At 46.4% G+C, this 20,767-nt stretch overlaps 2 protein-coding genes across 8 annotated transcripts in view; one reads left to right on the plus strand and one right to left on the minus strand.

Annotated features, from left to right (window-relative positions):
- Positions 1-3,733, minus strand: part of BPGM (bisphosphoglycerate mutase) — a 110,110-nt gene extending 106,377 nt beyond the window's left edge. For 6 of the 7 annotated variants that reach the window (XM_073319511.1, XM_073319502.1, XM_073319494.1 and 3 more), the window contains exon 1: positions 3,512-3,733. The gene's annotated coding sequence lies outside the window, so the exon portion shown is untranslated. The remainder of the gene's footprint in view (positions 1-3,511) is intronic. The other variant, XM_073319520.1, reaches the window with a different exon arrangement.
- A 2,525-nt stretch (positions 3,734-6,258) lies between these two features.
- LOC140906272 (zinc finger and SCAN domain-containing protein 29-like) lies at positions 6,259-7,579 on the plus strand. Its single transcript, XM_073329905.1, has 2 exons — positions 6,259-6,801; positions 7,390-7,579. The coding sequence occupies exons 1-2, from the start codon at positions 6,270-6,272 to the stop codon at positions 7,539-7,541; spliced, it is 684 nt and encodes a 227-aa protein (XP_073186006.1). The 5' UTR covers positions 6,259-6,269; the 3' UTR covers positions 7,542-7,579.
- Positions 7,580-20,767: the final 13,188 nt, after the last annotated feature.

Genomic DNA, 20,767 nt, shown 5'->3' on the forward strand with positions numbered 1-20,767 from the left:
TATTAGGGTGTAGATGTAAGGATGGAGCGGTATCTTACAGATGAGGGGTTTGTTGTTCCACTCTGCTACACAGTGAAGCCAATGAAGTTACACTGGACTAAACCAGTGTGACAAGAGTGGGGAATCAGATCTGAGAAGCTTGAACTTAGTGCTGAAGGATAGAAGCTAGTAATGGATCTGAGAAGAGAAGTGATGTGGCTGGAGCAGTGAAAGTGAATATGATCTTGGGAGTCATGTAGCTGTAGTGGGATGAGGGAAAGAGGTGGATTGCAAAGCAGGAGGTTACAGTACTAGAGATCCGAAGCGAACATGGAATGAAGCAAAGTTATAGCAGCAGGACTAGAAAGGGATAGAATGTAGAGACAATATAACAGAGGAACAATCAACAATTCATAATTCTAAGAAACCCCTATATGGGAAGTGAAGGAGAAAGAAGAACCAAAAACCAAGCCGCTGAACCCCACCTCCTGGGGCTGAGTAAGAAATTGATGACTCTAGCTTTCTAGAGCAAGATCCTGGACATCCTTACATGTGGGTTCAGAGAGACGGAAGCTACTGATTGTCTCCCAGAGAAGAAGCCACTTATCCTGTCTCCCTGGGTGAAGTAGGCAATGTTACCTGTAGGGAAGGAGACTGGGGAAATGACAGAAAGTGGAGAAAAGATCCACTTAACAAAAGCTCCCTCTGTGCCCAGCTACATGCTGTTCATTTAGAAACCACTCACACACAAAACATCCCAGATGCCATAAAGAGACTAAAAGTCAATGGTTTGTGCATTGCAGAGTGCATACTCATCAGTGGTGCAGACAAAACTCTGCTCTGGTTAGAGAAAGTCAGGTAATTGTGCTTGCTCAGGAAGTATTCTGCACCTGCAATTATCTGGATTACATGAACAAATGCAGAATTTTGCCCAGGTAACTGGCAAACATGCCTTTTGCACAGTTCTCCCACTCCAGAGATTTGAACACATTTGGGTCAAATGGGCTCATCACTGTTGCCATTCTGATTTGGTAGCATTTTAGACACACTTAACAAAAGGTGCAGAACAAAGGAGAATCAGGCCCTCTATCTGAAACAGAAATAAAATTAAACTGCATTTGTAAGCTCTCCAAAACTGTGTTCTCTCCTTATTCCCTTCGGTTAAAATGCCACTGCATTACTTCCTATGAAGAGATACCAACACAAAATAAGCCACAGTGGACTTCTCCAATATTTTCAGATCAGTTCTGTAAGCACATAGGTATATTTAGTATCTAAATACACAACACTACCATTTGTCACAAGTGAAGTTATGCACTTTTCAGATTCAGTTAAAGTGGATGATCTTTTATCAGAATTAAATTTTTTTTTAAAAGTAGCTGAATTTGAAAGCATTAGGATTGACAGTCATAAAAGTCAGAGACGGGGAGGACACGGGAAACCTTGGAAAACGTTACCTTGGATGATTTAACAAACTTACCTAAGCGACAAATAAGCCTAAATCCTATTTTCAAAAGCTATTTAGGCAGTTAGGCACCTTGTAAATCCCAGTCAAAGGAGTTAGGTGGATTTGGACATATAAGTCACTCATGCACCTTTGAAAATTTCAGCCTAAGTGAGTTAGGTGCCCAAACCTACCTAACCTCTTAGACTGAGATTTACAAGGTGCCTAAGTCACTTTTGAGACTAGGATTTAGACACTTTTGAAAATTTTATCCTTTGCCTATCCACAGGGCCAGTGCTTTGTTCAGTTAAGTTTTAAGTGACTCAAGCCAGGGCTTCCACCACTTTCCCTGGGAGAATATTCCCCAGTATAACTGATCTCAGTCTGATAAAATTGTTCCTGACGTCTACTCAAAATTCCCCCTTCATAATGCCCTGCTATTGATACCCTATAGTGCCACACCGAATAGATTCTTTCCTCTTTGGATATTGCACCTTTCAAGTATTCATAGATGGTTTCACATCCCACTCCACCTTTTCAGCCTATTTTCAACATCATATCGCTTTGATTAGTTAAGAAAGTTGCCACTGCAAAATGCTCAGGTTTCATTCTCAGATAGCCTTTACATGTATTCCCCCTAATATTTTTTACTGATAACTTTTGTTTATTCCCCAGACTGCACCCACCGGACCCCAGTCCTGCAGACCTGATGCGCACACCAGTCCCACTGAAGTCAAAGAGACCTTAGCCTTCAGAAGGACAGCAGGATCAGGCCTACAGCAGAACAGTATACTCGGCTGTGCCTCACAATGAAGCGAAAGGTAACTATTGTACATGGATGGCAACTTCTTAGACTGGCACAGCCTTGAACACAATGCTGTCTTGAGGCAGGATTGTCAGAGGTGCTGAGCACCTGCAGCTCCCACTCTGACCAGATGGAATTATGGCTCTGAGCACCTCTGAAAAATCAAGTTCTGAAAGGCATTCAGTAGATTTCTTCTGAAAACACTCCCCCATTCACAAAGGTGTTACTGAACAGCACCTTTGAGATTGCTCATTTAGCAAAGTCACTTTTTTAAAATGCTATTTGCCAAGCACCAACCTGCTGCCCCATCCTTTACACGGCACAGCTCACATCTCTCATTTGTGAACACAAACAAACAAGTTTCAGAGTAACAGCCGTGTTAGTCTGTATTCGCAAAAAGAACAGGAGGACTTGTGGCACCTTAGAGACTAACCAATTTATTTGAGCATGAGCTTTCGTGAGCTACAGGCATCTGATGAAGTGAGCTGCAGCTCATGAAAGCTTATGCTCAAATAAATTGGTTAGTCTCTAAGGTGCCACAAGTACTCCTTTCCTTTTTACAAACAAACAACAGGGCAGTAACAGCCCTGGAGGAAATTAAGTTGTCCCAAGTGGCTAGAGAGAGAGAGAGAGAGAGATCGATCAGCAGCGCTGAGAATTACAACTTCTGATCGCAAAAAGAACAGGAGGACTTGTGGCACCGTAGAGACTAACCAATTTATTAGAGCATGAGCTTTCCTGAGCTACAGCTCACTTCCTCAGATCGGTTTCAGAGTAGCAGCCGTGTTAGTCTGTATTCGCAAAAAGAAAAGGAGGACTTGTGGCACCTTAGGGACTAACCAATTTATTTGAGCATAAGCGAAATGCATCCGATGAAGTGAGCTGTAGCTCACGAAAGCTCATGCTCAGATAAATTGGTTAGTCTCTAAGGTGCCACAAGTCCTCAACTTCTGATCGGTGAGCCCGCGTGCTCCTGTATAGCGGGCCTCAATTCCTGACTCACATCACAAGTCGAGAGACCCTACAAACCAGCCTCCCGCCCCGCAGGCTGGCCTCACCAGCCCAGGCTTCGCCTGCGGGCTCGGGGCGAGCCCCTGGGAGGGCGCAGAGCCCAGGACTATGGAGGTGCATTGGCAGAGCTGGATGGGCGCGGGAGGGGGGGGGGGTCCATTTACACCAGCCTCGACTGCGCCCGCAAATCCCTCCTCTGCACCAGCAGGTCCCCCCGTCTCTCCCGCTGGCTGCGTTCAGAGAATCTTCCCGCCCAGCGAAAACAGATTTACCTGGCCGAGAGCAGGAGGAGCTAAGCCGCCACCCGGCACGACCAGTGCGGTGCCCGCCTGCAGCCGGCGGCAGCGGCTCCAACTGGCGCCCCGAGAGCTCCCGTGTGAGCGGGGTGTCGGGCTGTCACTCATTAAATAGCCGGGCCGCTCCCCCTCAGAGACGGGCCGAGGGCCCGCCCTGCTGACCGACTCGGTCTTTTCCGGCTCTGAAGCCTCTGGTGCGGCGGGAGGGAGAGAGTTTGATTGGCTGGTCGACCAGATAAACGGAATCCGCAGCCAATCGGAGTCGGCTTACCGGCTGCCACGGGCTCGAGCAGGGTTTTGTTTTCGGGGCCGTGCGGCGGGAGGGAGCTCTGGGGTCCCCTGGTGAAAGCGCCGCCTCCGCGCGGGAGGTGGGGAGTTTGGGGCGATGGAACCGTTCCCACCCCCGCTCTCTGGACGCTGCTCCGCCAGCCTGCCGGCCACATCCTGTCCCTGGGGCTGGCACAGAAGCGATGTCTGTAAAACGCCTTCTTTGCTTCTGGAATATCTCCAAGATGAGGATAGCTCCCGGGCCCCTGCCAAGGTGACTGTACGGCCACCTGCAACGTTTGAAAGTACGCATATTTAGCACAGTATGCTCCCCATATTTTTCAAGAACCAAATGCAAAATCACTCCATACCTCTTTGTGTTGCCTCCTTGCTTGGTTAGGAGAAAGAGCTTTTGTTTACAAGGGAAGCCCAAGTAAGATTTCCCCGTTTCTTACCCCTCCTCCCTACAAGCATACTCGCCCCAGTACAAGGGGTTTGTCACAGGCAAAGGGGGAAATTTTGTGGGGAATCTTTGGTAAAATATTGGCAACAAGTCACAGGTTTAAAAAAAAACACACACACCCCTACTAAAGAGAAAGGAAGGATCAGCTGCAAAAAATATCCTCCTAGAACTAAGTGCCTGACCCAGAAAAGCAGAGGGCAAAGAAGGGCATAACATCACCAAATTACAGACATTATGTAGACCAATGGTGTCTGACTTTGTCGGTCTGAGAGCCAAAATATTATTTCAAAAGGACCAACAGGCCACACGCAATACTTTAACTATTTATCCTATAGCCCCAATACAAAAACTTGTCTTGACTTATTATCCTCTTAATATGACTTTTGGAGTTGTTTACCCCTCACACACACACCAATTTGTTAATTTCCCGTTGAATCTGCAGTATTGCCAAACCCAAGAGTTCAAAAACCGTGAGTCAGACTCACCAAAACTCAAGAGATTGGCCCCAAAATGATTATATTGTGTTTTCTGGTCTGTCTTTTGGTTTTTTAACCCCTCCTGCCCATACCTAATGTGTGTGGAGCAGACAAAGCTTTGACATCTCTCCCACATGGCCCCTGCTAAAAATATGGGTTTGTATTAAATGCTTTTTTATTATGTCAAGCTTCCATTTTCTCCCCAACCCAAAAATTCAAAGTCATTCATTCTGTGCCCCTCAGACTAGTAATTAATTGGGCACCCCACATCAGCCCTACCTCTGCCCCTCCAGGGATTATCCCCAGCACCACCCCCGGGACTGGTGTTGCAGGGTTGGATTAGAGAGGGACGGAGGAGACCTACCCATTTGTCACAGGAGGAGAAGTGGAAAATGGAGGCCCACTAAAACCCACAGGACACATTTTCCGTTTGGAATCAAATGCACATTTTCTTCTTAAGACAGAAGCCTTTGAATGGCCACATTTTAAAGCCTCAAGCGCTGTAGATTGGCTGTGCCTGCTGTAAACTAAGGACATAGAGGAACAAGAGAGATAAAAGTGATGCTGGATTTGTCCCAGGCTAAATAAAAATGTGTGAAACTGAAAAAGAGAAAGTTCAGATTCCTAATGGTCAAAGCAGGGCAAGAAGCTGCAGAAAAAGATCTGGGGTCAGCCAAATAAAGAGGGTGTGGGGACTAAAGTGGGCTCAGAAGAAGAGATGGTGGGTGGGTTTTTTTGGACATTTCTAGATTCCCTCCCTGGCCCTTATATGCCTGTGCAGCTGGTGGGGGAATAGAAGAGGAAGGGAGTAAAGAGTCTCTCCCCATTTTGGATAGTCTGCCTAACGACAGGGCAGAAATGCAGTCTGAGGAAAGCACATGACTCATCCCCTAACTACTCCTTGGGGGTGCACAGCATTCCAAAGAGGTATTGCCATAACCGCACCCTCCTCTTTCATGGCAGCCAGTGGAGCTGGCCAGCCTCCTTGAGATGGAGAGCATGCTACAGCTCCTAAAGAGGTATTGCAGTGGGTTCATTCCCTCTGAACACTGGGAGGCATTCTGTCTCTCTTGGGGAGAATGTTTCCAGTATTGCTGGTGGGGCAGGGCTACTTTGCACTGTCCCTAATGCAGGGTCATGTCTAAGCCCTGGTCTACACTAGGACTTTAGGTCGAATTTAGCAGCGTTAAATCGATTTAAACCTTCACCCGTCCACACAGTGAAGCCCTTTATTTCGACTTAAAGGGCTCTTAAAATCGATTTCCTTACTCCACCCCTGACAAGTGGATTAGCGCTTAAATCGACGTTGCCGGCTCGAATTTGGGGTACTGTGGACACAATTTGATGGTATTGGCCTCCGGGAGCTATCCCAGAGTGCTCCATTCTGACCGCTCTGGACAGCACTCTCAACTCAGATGCACTGGCCAGGTAGACAGGAAAAGAACCGCGAACTTTTGAATCTCATTTCCTGTTTGGCCAGCGTGGCAAGCTTCAGGTGACCATGCAGAGCTCATCAGCACAGGTGACCATGATGGAGTCCCAGAATCGCAAAAGAGCTCCAGCATGGACCGAACGGGAGGTACGGGATCTGATCGCTGTTTGGGGAGAGGAATCCGTGCTATCAGAACTCCGTTCCAGTTTTCGAAATGCCAAAACCTTTGTGAAAATCTCCCAGGGCATGAAGGACAGAGGCCATAACAGGGACCCAAAGCAGTGCCGCGTGAAACTGAAGGAGCTGAGGCAAGCCTACCAGAAAACCAGAGAGGCGAACAGCCGCTCTGGGTCAGAGCCCCAAACATGCCGCTTCTATGATGAGCTGCATGCCATTTTAGGGGGTTCAGCCACCACTACCCCAGCCGTGTTGTTTGACTCCTTCAATGGAGATGGAGGCAATACGGAAGTAGGTTTTGGGGACGAAGAAGATAGCTCACAGCAAGCAAGCAGAGAAACCGGTTTTCCCGACAGCCAGGAACTGTTTCTCACCCTAGACCTGGAGCCAGTACCCCCCGAACCCACCCAAGGCTGCCTCCTGGACCCAGCAGGCGGAGAAGGGACCTCTGGTGAGTGTACCTTTTAAAATGCTATACATGGTTTAAAAGCAAGCATGTGAAAGGATTACTTTGCCCTGGCATTTGCGGTTCTCCTAGATGTAGTCCTAAAGCCTTTGCAAAAGGTTTCCGGGGAGGGCAGCCTTATTTCGTCCTTCATGGTAGGACACTTTACCACTCCAGGCCAGTAACACGTACTCGGGAATCACTGTAGAACAAAGCATTGCAGTGTATGTTTGCTGGCATTCAACCAAAATCCGTTCTTTATCTCTCTGTGTTATCCTCAGGAGAGTGAGATATAATTCATGGTCACCTGGTTGAAATAGAGTGCTTTTCTTCAGGGGACACTCAGAGGAGCCCATTCCTGCTGGGCTGTTTGCCTGTGGCTAAACAGAAATGTTCCCTGCTGTTAGCCACAGGGAGGGGGGAAGGTTGAGGGGGTAGTCACGCGGTGGGAGGAGGCAAAATGCGACCTTGTAACGAAAGCACATGTGCTATGTATGTAATGTTAACAGCAAGGTTTACCCTGAAAGAGTGTGGCGACTGTTTTATAAAATGTGTCTTTTTAAATACCGCTGTCCCTTTTTTTTTCTCCACCAGCTGCATGTGTTTCAATGATCACAGGATCTTCTCCTTCCCAGAGGCTAGTGAAGCTTAGAAAGAAAAAAAACTCACTCACGATGAAATGTTCTCCGAGCTCATGCTGTCCTCCCACACTGACAGAGCACAGACGAATGCGTGGAGGCAAATAATGTCAGAGTGCAGGAAAGCACAAAATGACCGGGAGGAGAGGTGGAGGGCTGAAGAGAGTAAGTGGCGGGCTGAAGAGAGTAAGTGGCGGGCTGAAGACAGGGCTGAAGCTCAAATGTGGCGGCAGCGTGATGAGAGGAGGCAGGATTCAATGCTGAGGCTGCTGGAGGATAAACCAGTATGCTCCAGTGTATGGTTGAGCTGCAGCAAAGGCAGCTGGAGCACAGACTGCCACTGCTGCCCCTCTGTAACCAACCGCCCTCCTCCCCAAGTTCCATAGCCTCCACACCCAGACGCCCAAGAACGCGGTGGGGGGGCCTCCGGCCAACCAGCCACTCCACCACAGAGGATTGCCCAAAAAAAAGAAGGCTGTCATTCAATAAATTTTAAAGTTGTAAACTTTTAAAGTGCTGTGCGGCATTTTCCTTCCCTCCTCCACCACCCCTCCTGGGATACCTTAGTAGTCATCTCCCTATTTGTGTGATGAATGAATAACGAATGCATGACTGTGAAGCAGCAATGACTTTATTGCCTCTGCAAGCAATGATTAAAGGGAGGAGGGGAGGGTGGTTAGCTTACAGGGAAGTAGAGTGAACCAAGGGGCGGGGGGTTTCATCATGGAGAAACAAACAGAACTTTCACACCATAGCCTGGCCAGTCATGAAACTGGTTTTCAAAGCTTCTCTGATGCGTACCGCGCCCTCCTGTGCTCTTCTAACCGCCCTGGTGTCTGGCTGCGCGTAACCAGCAGCTAGGCGATTTGCCTCAGCCTCCCACCCCGCCATAAACGTCTCCCCCTTACTCTCACAGATATTGTGGAGCACACAGCAAGCAGTAATAACAGTGGGAATATTGGTTTCGCTGAGGTCTAAGCGAGTCAGTAAACTGCGCCAGCGCGCCTTTAAACGTCCAAATGCACATTCTACCACCATTCTGCACTTGCTCAGCCTGTAGTTGAACAGCTCCTGACTTCTGTCCAGGCTGCCTGTGTACGGCTTCATGAGCCATGGCATTAAGGGGTAGGCTGGGTCCCCAAGGATACATATAGGCATTTCAACGTCCCCAACAGTTATTTTCTGGTCTGGGAATAAAGTCCCTTCCTGCAGCTTTTGAAACAGACCAGAGTTCCTGAAGATGCGAGCATCATGCACCTTTCCCGGCCATCCCATGTTGATGTTGGTGAAACGTCCCTTGTGATCCACCAGTGCTTGCAGCACTATCGAAAAGTACCCCTTGCGGTTTATGTACTCGGCAGCTTGGTGCTCCGGTGCCAAGATAGGGATATGGGTTCCGTCTATAGCCCCACCACAGTTAGGGAATCCCATTGCAGCAAAGCCATCCACTATGACCTGCACATTTCCCAGGGTCACTACCCTTGATATCAGCAGATCTTTGATTGCGTGAGCTACTTGCATAACAGCAGCCCCCACAGTAGATTTGCCCACTCCAAATTGATTCCCTACTGACCGGTAGCTGTCTGGCGTTGCAAGCTTCCACAGGGCTATCGCCACTCGCTTCTCAACTGTGAGGGCTGCTCTCATCTTGGTATTCATGCACTTCAGGGCAGGGGAAAGCAAGTCACAAAGTTCCATGAAAGTGCCCTTACGCATGCGAAAGTTTCGCAGCCACTGGGAATCGTCCCAGACCTGCAACACTATGCGGTCCCACCAGTCTGTGCTTGTTTCCCGAGCCCAGAATCGGCGTTCCACAGCATGAACCTGCCCCATTAGCACCATGATGCATGCATTGGCAGGGCCCATGCTTTCAGAGAAATCTGTGTCCATGTCCTGATCACTCACGGGACCGCGCTGACGTCGCCTCCTCGCCCGGTATCGCGTTGCCATGTTCTGGTGCTGCATATACTGCTGGATAATGCGTGTGGTGGTTAATGTGCTCCTAATTGCCAAAATGAGCTCAGCGGCCTCCATGCTTGCCTTGGTATGGCGTCCGCACAGAAAAAAGGCGCGGAACGATTGTCTGCCGTTGCTCTGACGGAGGGAGGGGCGACTGACGACACGGCTTACAGGGTTGGCTTCAGGGAGCTAAAATCAACAAAGGGTGTGCCTGTACATCAAGGAGTATTTCAGGCAGGACTGCACGGAGGGTTCCAATAAGAAATGGTGCACCTAAGTTATCGTTGTTATTGGAACAAGGAGGTTAGCCTGGCCTCTGATTGATACATGGCTAGATTTACCTCGCTGCACCTTCTCTGTGAGTGACTGCAGTGTGATCTAGACAGGGGAGGAGGCAAATGAGTACAAAACAAATCTGGTCTATTTCTTGTTTTGATCCACTCCATCTATCTTTTACATCTTTGGCTGGCAGCAGATGGTGCAGAAGGACTGCATGCCATCCACATCTCATGGCTGCTCGGCAGAAGATGGTACAGTACGACTGCTAGCAGTCCGTATCGCCTGCCCGCTCACCATAAGACGGTTCAATAGGACTGACTGCAGGACTAAAGAGAATGACCTGCTCAAGTCACTCCAAATTTAGTCCCTGTGCCCATGTCTGCCCAGGCGCTCCTGATCGACCTCACAGAGGCGACCAGGAGCACCTCAGACATGACGATGACGGCTACCAGTCGTACTGTACCGTCTGCTGCCACAAGGCAAGGGGTTGCTGCTACTGTGTAGCAATGCCGTACCGCGTCTGCCAGCACCCAGGAGACATAGGGTGACGGTTACCTGAGCGGGCTCCATGCTTGCCGTGGTATGGCGTCTGCACAGGTAACTCAGGAAAAAAGGCGCGAAATGATTGTCTGCCCTTGCTTTCACGGGGGGAGGGAGGGAACGGGGGCCTGACGATATGTACCCAGAACCACCCACGACAATGTTTTAGCCCCATCAGGCATTGGGATCTCAACCCAGAATTCCAATGGGCAGCGGAGACTGCGGGAACTGTGGGATAGCTACCCACAGTGCAACGCTCCGGAAGTCGACGCTTGCCTCGGTACTGTGGAAGCGCTCCGCCGAGTTAATGCACTTAATGCACTTAGAGCATTTTCTGTGGGGACACACACACTCGAATATATAAAACCGATTTCTAAAAAACCGACTTCTATAAATTCGACCTAATTTCGTAGTGTAGACATACCCTAAATGGCACAATCAAACCTTAAGTGACTTTGCAACAAACGAACACACAATCTGAAAGGAGAAAAGAAATCATAACCCTTCCAGGGAACAACCCAATGAATGCAAATCAACACCATCCTCTTCCCTCCTTCCATCTGGATGCTGATGAGTGTGATTTACATCCCATATCTGCAATGAGTGTTAAAAAAAAAAGACATTACACCTCCCAAATAAAAGCAACAGAATGTAGGCGTGGTGAGCAGACTCATTTATGCACATTTCTAGGCCCTGATTTCAGTCAGAACCCTGGGCCTCGGAGTGGTGCTCTATGGGGAACCCAAGTTTGCTCACACAGATCCCTCTGCTGTATCAAGGCATTAATGCATGTCCGGCCAGTTAAGGATAGTGAGGGATGCATGCCATGGAAACATCCTTGAGTATGAGCAGAGAAGTGACAGAAAGAGGACAGCTCCAACTCCTGGGTCCCATCCTGTGTAAAAATCCACGAGACACAAATCAGGGGGAGGAAACCTCTACTAGAATCCTTCACTGAGATCACCTCCATATTTTCACATCACAAGTGGGGTTTTATACCAGCTTTTCCTTGGAAAAGACATTGGGGCCCCATCCCCAAACCTGGCAAATGCCAGGGCATCTGTACAAATCCATGGGAGACAAGGACCATCTGCATGCAGTCCCTGTACCTCAGCACCAACTCTGGCCTACAGCAATCCCTCACCCCCTTGGCTCCATGGCAGCACATCTCCAATGAAGCCAGTGTACCAGGAACTTCCCCTTTTCTGGCTGGTTCCAAGAGTGGGAGCTGCCAGGAAAGGATAATAAAGCTTGCTGCTGTAGTACCTTTTCTGACTAATTTCCACACAACTGGAGGTAATAGGATATGCATTCTCCATAGACCTCTTCAGCTACCCCCACTTGAATCTCCATTAACCATGGAGAAGGATAGGGCCGAGGACAAAAGCCAAGCAGTTCTGAATCCATCTCCGAGAGGACAATGGTACACATACATATTAGCACTTAGATTTTTAATATGGCAGTGTCCCTTTCAAGTTGCTCAGTTCACTTTGCAAGGAGAAGAAATACACTAGAGGCTGGATATATACAAGGGGTTGTGTTTACACACTGTATGGGATATACTGCCACCATTGACTACATAAACAATTGAAAGCAACCATTATATGCCACTATACAATCATAATCTCAACTAGTTAGACATCAACTCATGCCATTAGCCAGGACCTACTCAGCCATTAAATATAAAACTGTTATCACTGCATATTACCAGCCTTTTTACCAGATAGTTTCATTAACATAATAAAAATAACCAATTTACTTCAATCTGAGTTTTACCTGTACAAGGATCTGGCCCATACTGCCATTCGTTACTCTTGTTCCACCCAGTTTCACTCCGTTGGTTGCCATTATCTCTCAGAACAGCTAGACTGTTCCCTCCCTCCTCCTCCCCCACCCCTCCAATGTCTCCAAACTGGAACCTTTCCAGGACATAACAACTTCTCTCACTTGGAATTTTTAGGGTACAAATGATTTAGGAAAGCCCTTTTCTCATCAGATCATGGTTCATGCAGCTACCGATGCAATCATATTATAAATAAGAATAGTAAGAGAAGAATGAAGCAGAGTAGAAATAGAAGGAAATAAAATTAGGAGGAAAATAGTAGAATAAGTGGTATATTGTTCACATTTGTCAAAATATTCATCTTTCTCCGCTGCCTAAGCTCTACGCCCTTGATATTTTCTCAGTTATTTTTGGAACACACTGTACCTAGATACCAGACTATTTTTGACACATGAACAGTCATCATTACAAGTTTCCAATTTAAAAGGGGCTTTCTTTGCCCAAATCCTGCCTCTGGGTCCTTCTCATTCTGACATCTCTTGGATTTTTTTGCCACCAAGTCCTGGTCTTCTCTCCCAAACCCTCCACATCTCCCTCCTTCCCCAGGCATGGTTAAACACTCCCACCCTCCCTGTCACTCAGACCTGTGACCGAGGCATTCTCTTCAGGCTTGTCCTTGGCACAGACCTTACTGTGTTGCATGCCAGTGTGTGAATCTGCAGTTACTTTCCATGCAGTAACATCCTGTGTGGACAGTGGTGCAGTGCACTGAAAGTCCTGGAATATGGCTTGGCATACAAAGCTTTCAAGTAGTAGTAAGCCAGCCACACTCCGGAACTTTCACTGCTCCGTCGCGGTGTCCACACAGGACATTACTGCATGACAAGCTGGTGCACTGTAGATTCACACCCTAGCTTGCTGAGCCCCAACTAACCATGAAGAAAAGTCCTTTGACTCCAACTCTTGCTGAACTGGACTGAACTGCCAAATGTGGGACATGGCTTGGATGTTACATTGGATGTTACAAGAAAAGATGAGGAAAAACAAGCTATTGTCATCTCGTCTTGATTACTATAATCACCTATCATCCAGACTTCCTGACACCCCCTTCACTTCCCTCACCTCCACTGAAAATACTAATGCTAAGATCATCTCCCTGCTCCACCATTCTGACCTTATCATCCCCCTCTACTGGTTCCCACTTTTCTCCCACATCCAATATAAGTTTCTTGCCCTTACCTTTAAGTCCCTGCACACCTTTGCGCCTCCCTATTTATGCACTCTTTTACCTTATTACATCACCTCTCTGCTCTGCTAGTGATACCAGCCTAAATCACCCCTTTGTTCATTTTTCTCACAAGAACCTTCATGCCTTTCTTCCAGAATGCTGTTCCCAAACTAGACCAAAACATCACAGTCTTCTTCCAGACCCACTCATCCAGCTGAACACACAGCTGACCTATGCAAATACACCTTTCTGTGGACGCAGATTCTCACCTGGTGTATATTGCCATAGCAGTCCTTCTTCTGACTGTCTGTTACATCCTAAGATTAATTAATTAAATTATTTTTATTATTATTATTATTATTAACTATATTACTGTAGTCCCTAGGAGCCCTAGTCATGGACCAAGACCCCATTGTGCTAGGCAGTGTACAAACAGAACAAAAAGACAGTCCCTGCCCCAAGGGGCTTATAATCTAAATATAAGACAAGAGATAACAGATGGATGGATACCGACAGATAGGGAGGAGTATAAGGAAACAATTATAAGATTCTGGGATTGTCACTCTGAAGCCTAGAATGTCTGTTAAGTCAGCATGAAGCGATGGAAACAACTGCAAGCATGGCGGAAGGCTCTTTTTGTTCAGAATATCACCAGGTTCAATCATCACTGGGACTCGCAGTCTATTACTGTCCAATTTTTAAGTTCTCAGCCATTTTGACTTTACAAATGACCCCAATGCAACAGCAAGGCATGTACCTTTGCCAGGCCAAGAGCCCTAGACCATTGTGATATCAGAGATAATGCAAACAATCAGCACCCTCGCTCTACAGCTTATTTGCATGCTATAGTGTCATTGGCTGTATGAGGGAGACTGCAGAGCTGGTGAATTACAGGCTCATCTGCCACAGTTCTTTGAAACCACTCACACAACACTTTACAAATTGCACAAACTGTGACAGCATAGGCTCACAGCTACTAGTCAGACAATACTGGTCTGCAAGATAGGCAGTGGTCTCCGCACAACAGCAGCTTTCCCATTGTGTCTTGCATTAATTAGAGGGTATGCTCTTCAGGACAGGGACCATCTTTCACTCCCCGTTTGTAGAGTGCCTAGCACAATGGGACTCTGATCATGCTGGTATAATAAAATAACGATTACAATGTGGTGTCAACAACTTTAACAGACCTGCTTTATGCCCCAGACAAAACAATACAATAAATCCATTTGGAAGGCAGTAAAATATGCCAGATTGGGATGGGGTGCCCAGCCCACATAAGGCCTGAAGGGGTTAAGGTGGCTAGGTGGGCCAATTAGCCACCTTGGCTGCACCTGGAGTAGGAGCCAGGGCGTAATGAAGGTTAATTAAAGAGGAAGCAACAGGGAAAGGAAAGGAACAGGGGCCTGTATAATGCCCACTGGCTGAGAGTAGAAGAGGGCTATAGAGTGAGAGGCAGGCTCAGTCACTGGTAGGGTGAGATGGCATGGAAGGAAGCAGCCCAGGGATACAGCAGTAAGGGATAGGACTATGATAACCTTGACTGCTAGTTGTACTGTCTCTGGGCTGGAACCCAGTGTAGAGGGCAGATCTGGGTTCCCCTAACAGCCACGGGGGAAGCTGCACCATTAAGGCACAGTGAGAGGATAGCTGCCTGGGACAGTGGGGACTGAGATGCACACACACCCCGGAAGGAGAAAAGTACGGTGACCTGGCCAGAGGGCCAAGCTACAAAGCAGGAACTGTTAAGTCCTGAAACTCAAAGTCTGAGTGATGGAGTGCAATCACAGAAAGGGCAGTGGCCTAGCAGAGCTAATCCCTACATGAGCCAGCAGGAGGTGCTCCAGCAGTGAGTGCAGCACCTTGTGACAGCTACTTTTTTAAAATTCATCTAATTATGAGGTTAAACTCAGGCCAATCTCAGTTGAAACAAAACAAAAAGTGAGTAAGCTGTCAAACCAGCCCTGCATTTGTTAGCAGGATTGCAGCTCTATAATATTTGTAGGCAAAAATTTAATTGCATCATCTCCTCTACCAAACAGTAGACTAAGTAATAAATAAATACATGCATTCATTGAGACCCCACATCCAATCACCACTGATATTTGCATGTACATGTTAAAATCTGAATCCAAATCCAGAATTGAATTTCAGAGGTGAGCCCTCATCTCTGGGGGCTCACTTAAAACCCCAGATTCTTGCAACTCTGAACTTTAGGGGATTAATAGTCTTGATCCAGATGCTGATTCTGCCATTTGATCTTATCTCTAAACAATAAACACAGGGTGAAACCCTCTCCCTGCTGAAATCAGTGGCAAAGCTCCCACTAATTTCAGTAAAGCTAGGATTCTACCCACCACTGTCTAAATTCTGCTTTCAGTTAATCCAGTGTAAACAATTGGGAATTCCACTGATTCCAGTGGTGTAATTCCAGATTTACATCAGTTGTAACTAAGAGCAGAGATTGTCTGTGCAATAAGAGACTAATGGTCTTATTGATTATATCAGGTAAGCCCAGAAACACCCATATCTTAAATCAGGTATGTTCCTGAATCCAAATTTAAAATCTAGTACTAGTTTCACAATTATTCCTATAAATATAATATAAATTCATTGCATCATGCATTCATGGAAGGAGGTCATCATTCAGCCTATTTTATGCATGCTATGGGTATTTTTTGTCAGTCAATATAAATACATGCTGGCACAAGGCATCCGTTTAACTAAAGTTAATCTTTGATTTAAAAAAAAAATCTGATCATTTTAAAAACATTAGTTAATGTAGTTGAGACATATCTCAAGTCTGAGAGCTTCCAAAAAAAACCTTTCACATAAATGGGAATTCTAGCTAACTTATTACCATTTAACCATGAGAACAGGGATTTTCTGATTTATTTAAAACATCCTTAATATCTGCCTTGGTAGATTTCAGAGCATATATTTGTAAAACTTGGACAAGTATGCAGTATTGTTGCAGCTGTATTGGTCCCAGGATATTAGAGAAACATGGTGTGTGAGGTAATATCTTTTATTGGGCCAACTAAAATTGGTGAGAGAGAGGTTGTTCTAAAGTTACCATGGAAACTTCATTCTGCTGTGAAAAAGTCCCCCAGAAAATATCCAAGATATCACAACATATTGTGGCAAATGGCCAATGCTATTGTGGTAGGTCCCATGCTTGTCTTTGGTGTGATGGGTCAGGGCACCGCCCCACCCCTATTCTTGAGTTCTGCAAGTGCCCTAGACGGGGAGAGAAGGGACTCAGGTTCACCCCCTACTCCAGTCCCAGCCCCTCAGCTTCACAGGCTTCTCACCCTCTTTCCCCCTGGGCAGGGTTTCTCTCAGTCCACTATGCTGGGGGAGTCCCCCTATCCTGATTGGGCAGGGTTTCCCTTCCCTTGGTACTCTAATCTTCTGGTCAATACCGTGCACCTCCAAACTACAGTCAGCAATCCTTCCCTCCTCTTGTCTGACTGAAGCCGGGACGGCGGGGGTGGGGGTGGGGGAGAGGGGGGAGTTATTAGGTTTTGGTGGGGCCTTAATTGGCTCCAGGTGCCCTAATTAACCTGTAGTAACCTCTCCTCAATCTACAGGGAATAAGGCTTTGATCATCCTGGGGCTTATATACCCCCCAGGCCTTCCAATAAGACCCAATAAGATCACTCTCCTGCTGCCCTCTGGCCCTGCTGTATCACAATATTCATCTGAAACCTTAACTTGAAAAGGATTCAGTTTCTGCATACCCCATGCAAAAAATAAACACATGGGGCAAAACTTACGTTCCTTGTGCACAAAGTTGCCAGTGTGGTGAAGGAATGCAGAACTGGAGCCATTGCAAATAAATGCCTGTACACAATGCAGAAAACAGGGACTCAGATAGTAGGGTGATGTGAGTGGAATAAGAACCTCATTCCGGCAAGCATTTAGACACAAGCTGAACTTTAAAGCATTGACCGCAAAGGAATTTAAGCAGGTGCTTAAATGCTTTCCTGAATCAGGGCCTATATGCTTAGATATTAGATTCCAAATCAACTGGAAGACAGTCAATATAAAATAAGAGATACTGTAGTCCAAAACTAAGGAAAAGTGAACTAATTCAGGAAAACCAACATTCACCCCAAGACCAAATTGTTGCCCATATTTTTGAACCAAAAATGGAACCATTTTGACTGGTCAGAGATGTTTAAAAAAAAAAAATTAACATTTGTTGTTTTGTATCTCTATACGTCTAGTGCCACAACATTGAGAGTGAATATATTAGTTGTTTCTGACAACTTTTTTTCTCTGAAAAACATCCAGACATCAGTAAAATACTGTCAGAGGCTTGATAAGCTTAAAAGGGGCTTCTCTGAGCAAAGAAAGGGAGGAGATAGTGTTGAGTCTAGACATGATAAGTCGGTCAAAAACAGACTGGATAATACTGATATATTGTTGCTGTGCTCTAATGCTAGAATCTGGGCAAATAAAAACAAAGGCAGACAAGAGAACTCCAAAGAAATTTGATGGCAGGGGGTGGCAGATGGGGTAACCCACAAAGGACAAAATAGGAGCTTGCCTGTACTCATCTCTTCCTGCTCTAAAATAGTGATCCATTATGGGGAGGGTTATTTAAAAGCTTGATTACTTTAATATTACAACAAAAAGTGGAAACTGGATTAAATATGAACTTTCTGGCATGTATGTATAGTACAGTCTATGGATTTGTTACAATCTTTTCCCCTGAATGTGGTCAAAAGCACAGAAGATCTCATTGACATGCAAGGTCTTTTTCTATGACGGTGCTCCTACACAACCCCTGTAGCAGCCTGATTTCAGAAACACAAGCAGACTGCAAAGGGCTGATTGCTGTGTATTCCGTATGCACATGCTTTTGTAACTGTTACAGCTGTACACAGGCCTGATCCTCCTCTCACTAGTTTTACACTGTTGTAACTTCATAAGTGACATAAATACTAACTAGTACTGTTATTAACACTTTGCTTAAGTGCAAGAGAATCCTATAGATTCCCAGTCACAAGTCACTCTCCCCAGGATACACCAGATAAGATGTTGAATTGAGAACAACCCAAATGGATCTGTCTAATAGCAAAATCTGATCTGTACAGTTTTGCCCTTAGTAAGAAAATATTTGCAGAAATCCCATAATCTGATTTTAAACACTCAATTCATTTCTGGAAGATGAGCTACTGTACTGTAATGTAAATCAGGACCATGTATACAGTTACATGCCACAAGGGGCCACAACAGTGGTTCCCTTAACGCACCCAGCAATATTGTTAATCTATCCAACTATACTCTTAGCCCAGCAGAAGAATCTGTCCTATCTCGGGGCCTCTCCTTCTGCCCCTCCACCCCCACGAACATGATACAGTTCTGTGGTGACCTAGAATCCTATTTTCGACGTCTCCAACTCAAGGAATATTTCCAACACACCTCTGAACAACATACTAACCCACAGAGACCTTCCTACCAAGACTACAAAAAGAAGGATTCTGGGTGGACTCCTCCTGAAGGTCGAAACAACAGACTGGATTTCTACATAGAGTGCTTCTGCCGACGTGCACAGGCTGAAATCGTGGAAAAGCAGCATCACATGCCCCATAACCTCAGCTGTGCAGAAACACAATGCCATCCACAGCCTCAGAAACAACCCTGACATCCTAATCAAAAAGGCTGACAAAGGAGGTGCTGTCATCATCAAGAATAGGTCGGAATATGAACAAGAGGCTGCTAGGCAGCTCTCCAACACCACATTCTACAAGCCATTACCCTCTGATCCCACTGAGGGTTACCAAAAGAAACTACACCATTTGCTCAAGAAACTCCCTGAAAAAGCACAAGAACAAATCTGCACAGACACACTCCTGGAACCCCAACCTGGGGTATTCTATCTTCGAGACACCACTGACTTTCTGAGGAAACTACAGTCCATCGGTGATCTTCCTGAAAACACCATCCTGGCCACTATGGATGCAGAAGCCCTCTACACCAACATTCCACACAAAGATGGACTACAAGCCGTCAGGAACAGTATCCCCGATAATGTCATGGCAAACCTGGTGGCTGAACTTTGTGACTTTGTCCTCACCCATAATTATTTTACATTTGGGGACAATGTATACCTTCATATCAGCGGCTCTGCTATGGGTACCCGCATGGCCCCACAGTATGCCAACATTTTTATGGCTGACTTAGAACAACGCTTCCTCAGCTCTCATCCCCTAATGCCCCTACTCTACTTGCGCTACACTGATGACATCTTCATCATCTGGACCCATGGCAAAGAAGCCCTTGAGGAATTCCACCATGATTTCAACAATTTCCATCCCACCATCAACCTCAGCCTGGACCAGTCCACACAAGAGATCCACTTCCTGGACACTACGGTGCTAAAAAGCAATGGTCACATAAACACCACCCTATACCGGAAACCTACTGAACGCTATTCCTACCTACATGCCTCCAGCTTTCATCCAGACCACACCACACGATCCATTGTCTACAGCCAAGCTCTACGATACAATCGCATTTGCGCCAACCTCTCAGACACAGACAAACACCTACAAGATCTCTATCAAGCATTCTTACAACTACAATACCCACCTGCTGAAGTGAAGAAACAGATTGACAGAGCCAGAATAGTACCCAGAAGTCACCTACTACAGGACAGGCCCCACAAAGAAAATAACAGAACGCCACTAGCCATCACCTTCAGCCCCCAACTAAAACCTCTCCAATGCATCATCAAGGATTTACAACCTATCCTGAAGGATGACCCATTACTCTCATAGATCTTGGGAGACAGGTCAGTCCTTGCTTACAGACAGCCCCCCAACCTGAAGCAAATACTCACCAGCAACCACTAACCCAGGAACCTATCCTTGCAACAAAGCCTGTTGCCAACTGTGTCCACATATCTATGCAGGGGACACCATCAGAGGGCCTAATCACATCAGCCACACTATCAGAGGCTCGTTCACCAGCACATCTACCAATGTGATATATGCCATCATGTGCCAGCAATGCCCCTCTGCCATGTACATTGGCCAAACCAGACAGTCTCTACGTAAAAGAATAAATGGACACAAATCAGATGTCAAGAATTATAACATTCAAAAACCAGTTGGAGAACACTTCAATCTCTTTGGTCACTCGATTACAGACCTAAAAGTTGCAATTCTTCAACAAAAAAACTTCAAAAACAGACTCCAACGAGAGACTGCTGAATTGGAATTAGTTTGCAAACTGGATACAATTAACTTAGGCTTGAATAGAGACTGGGAGTGGATGGGTCATTACACAAAGTAAAACTATTTCCCCATGTTTATTCCCCACCTCCACCTCCCACTCTTCCTCAGACGTTCTTGTCAATTGCTGGAAATGGCCCACCTTCATTATCACTACAGAAGGTTCCTTCTCCCTTCTCCCCCTCCCCCCCCCCCCCCCGCTCTCCTGCTGGTAATAGCTCACCTTAAGTGATCACTCTCTTGTTACAGTGTGTATGGTAACACCCATTGTTTCATGTTCTCTGTGTATATAAATCTCCAC

This window comes from Lepidochelys kempii, chromosome 1, assembly GCF_965140265.1.
Source record: "Lepidochelys kempii isolate rLepKem1 chromosome 1, rLepKem1.hap2, whole genome shotgun sequence".
Taxonomy (NCBI): domain Eukaryota; kingdom Metazoa; phylum Chordata; order Testudines; family Cheloniidae; genus Lepidochelys; species Lepidochelys kempii.

Excerpts from the sequence above, each read along its gene's own strand:
- LOC140906272 (XM_073329905.1), top strand. The coding sequence starts at position 6,270 with ATGATGGAGTCCCAGAATCGCAAAAGAGCTCCAGCATGGACCGAACGG. Across the intron at positions 6,802-7,389 it reads AGGCGGAGAAGGGACCTCTG|CTGCATGTGTTTCAATGATC; the intron begins GTGAGTGTACCT and ends TTTCTCCACCAG.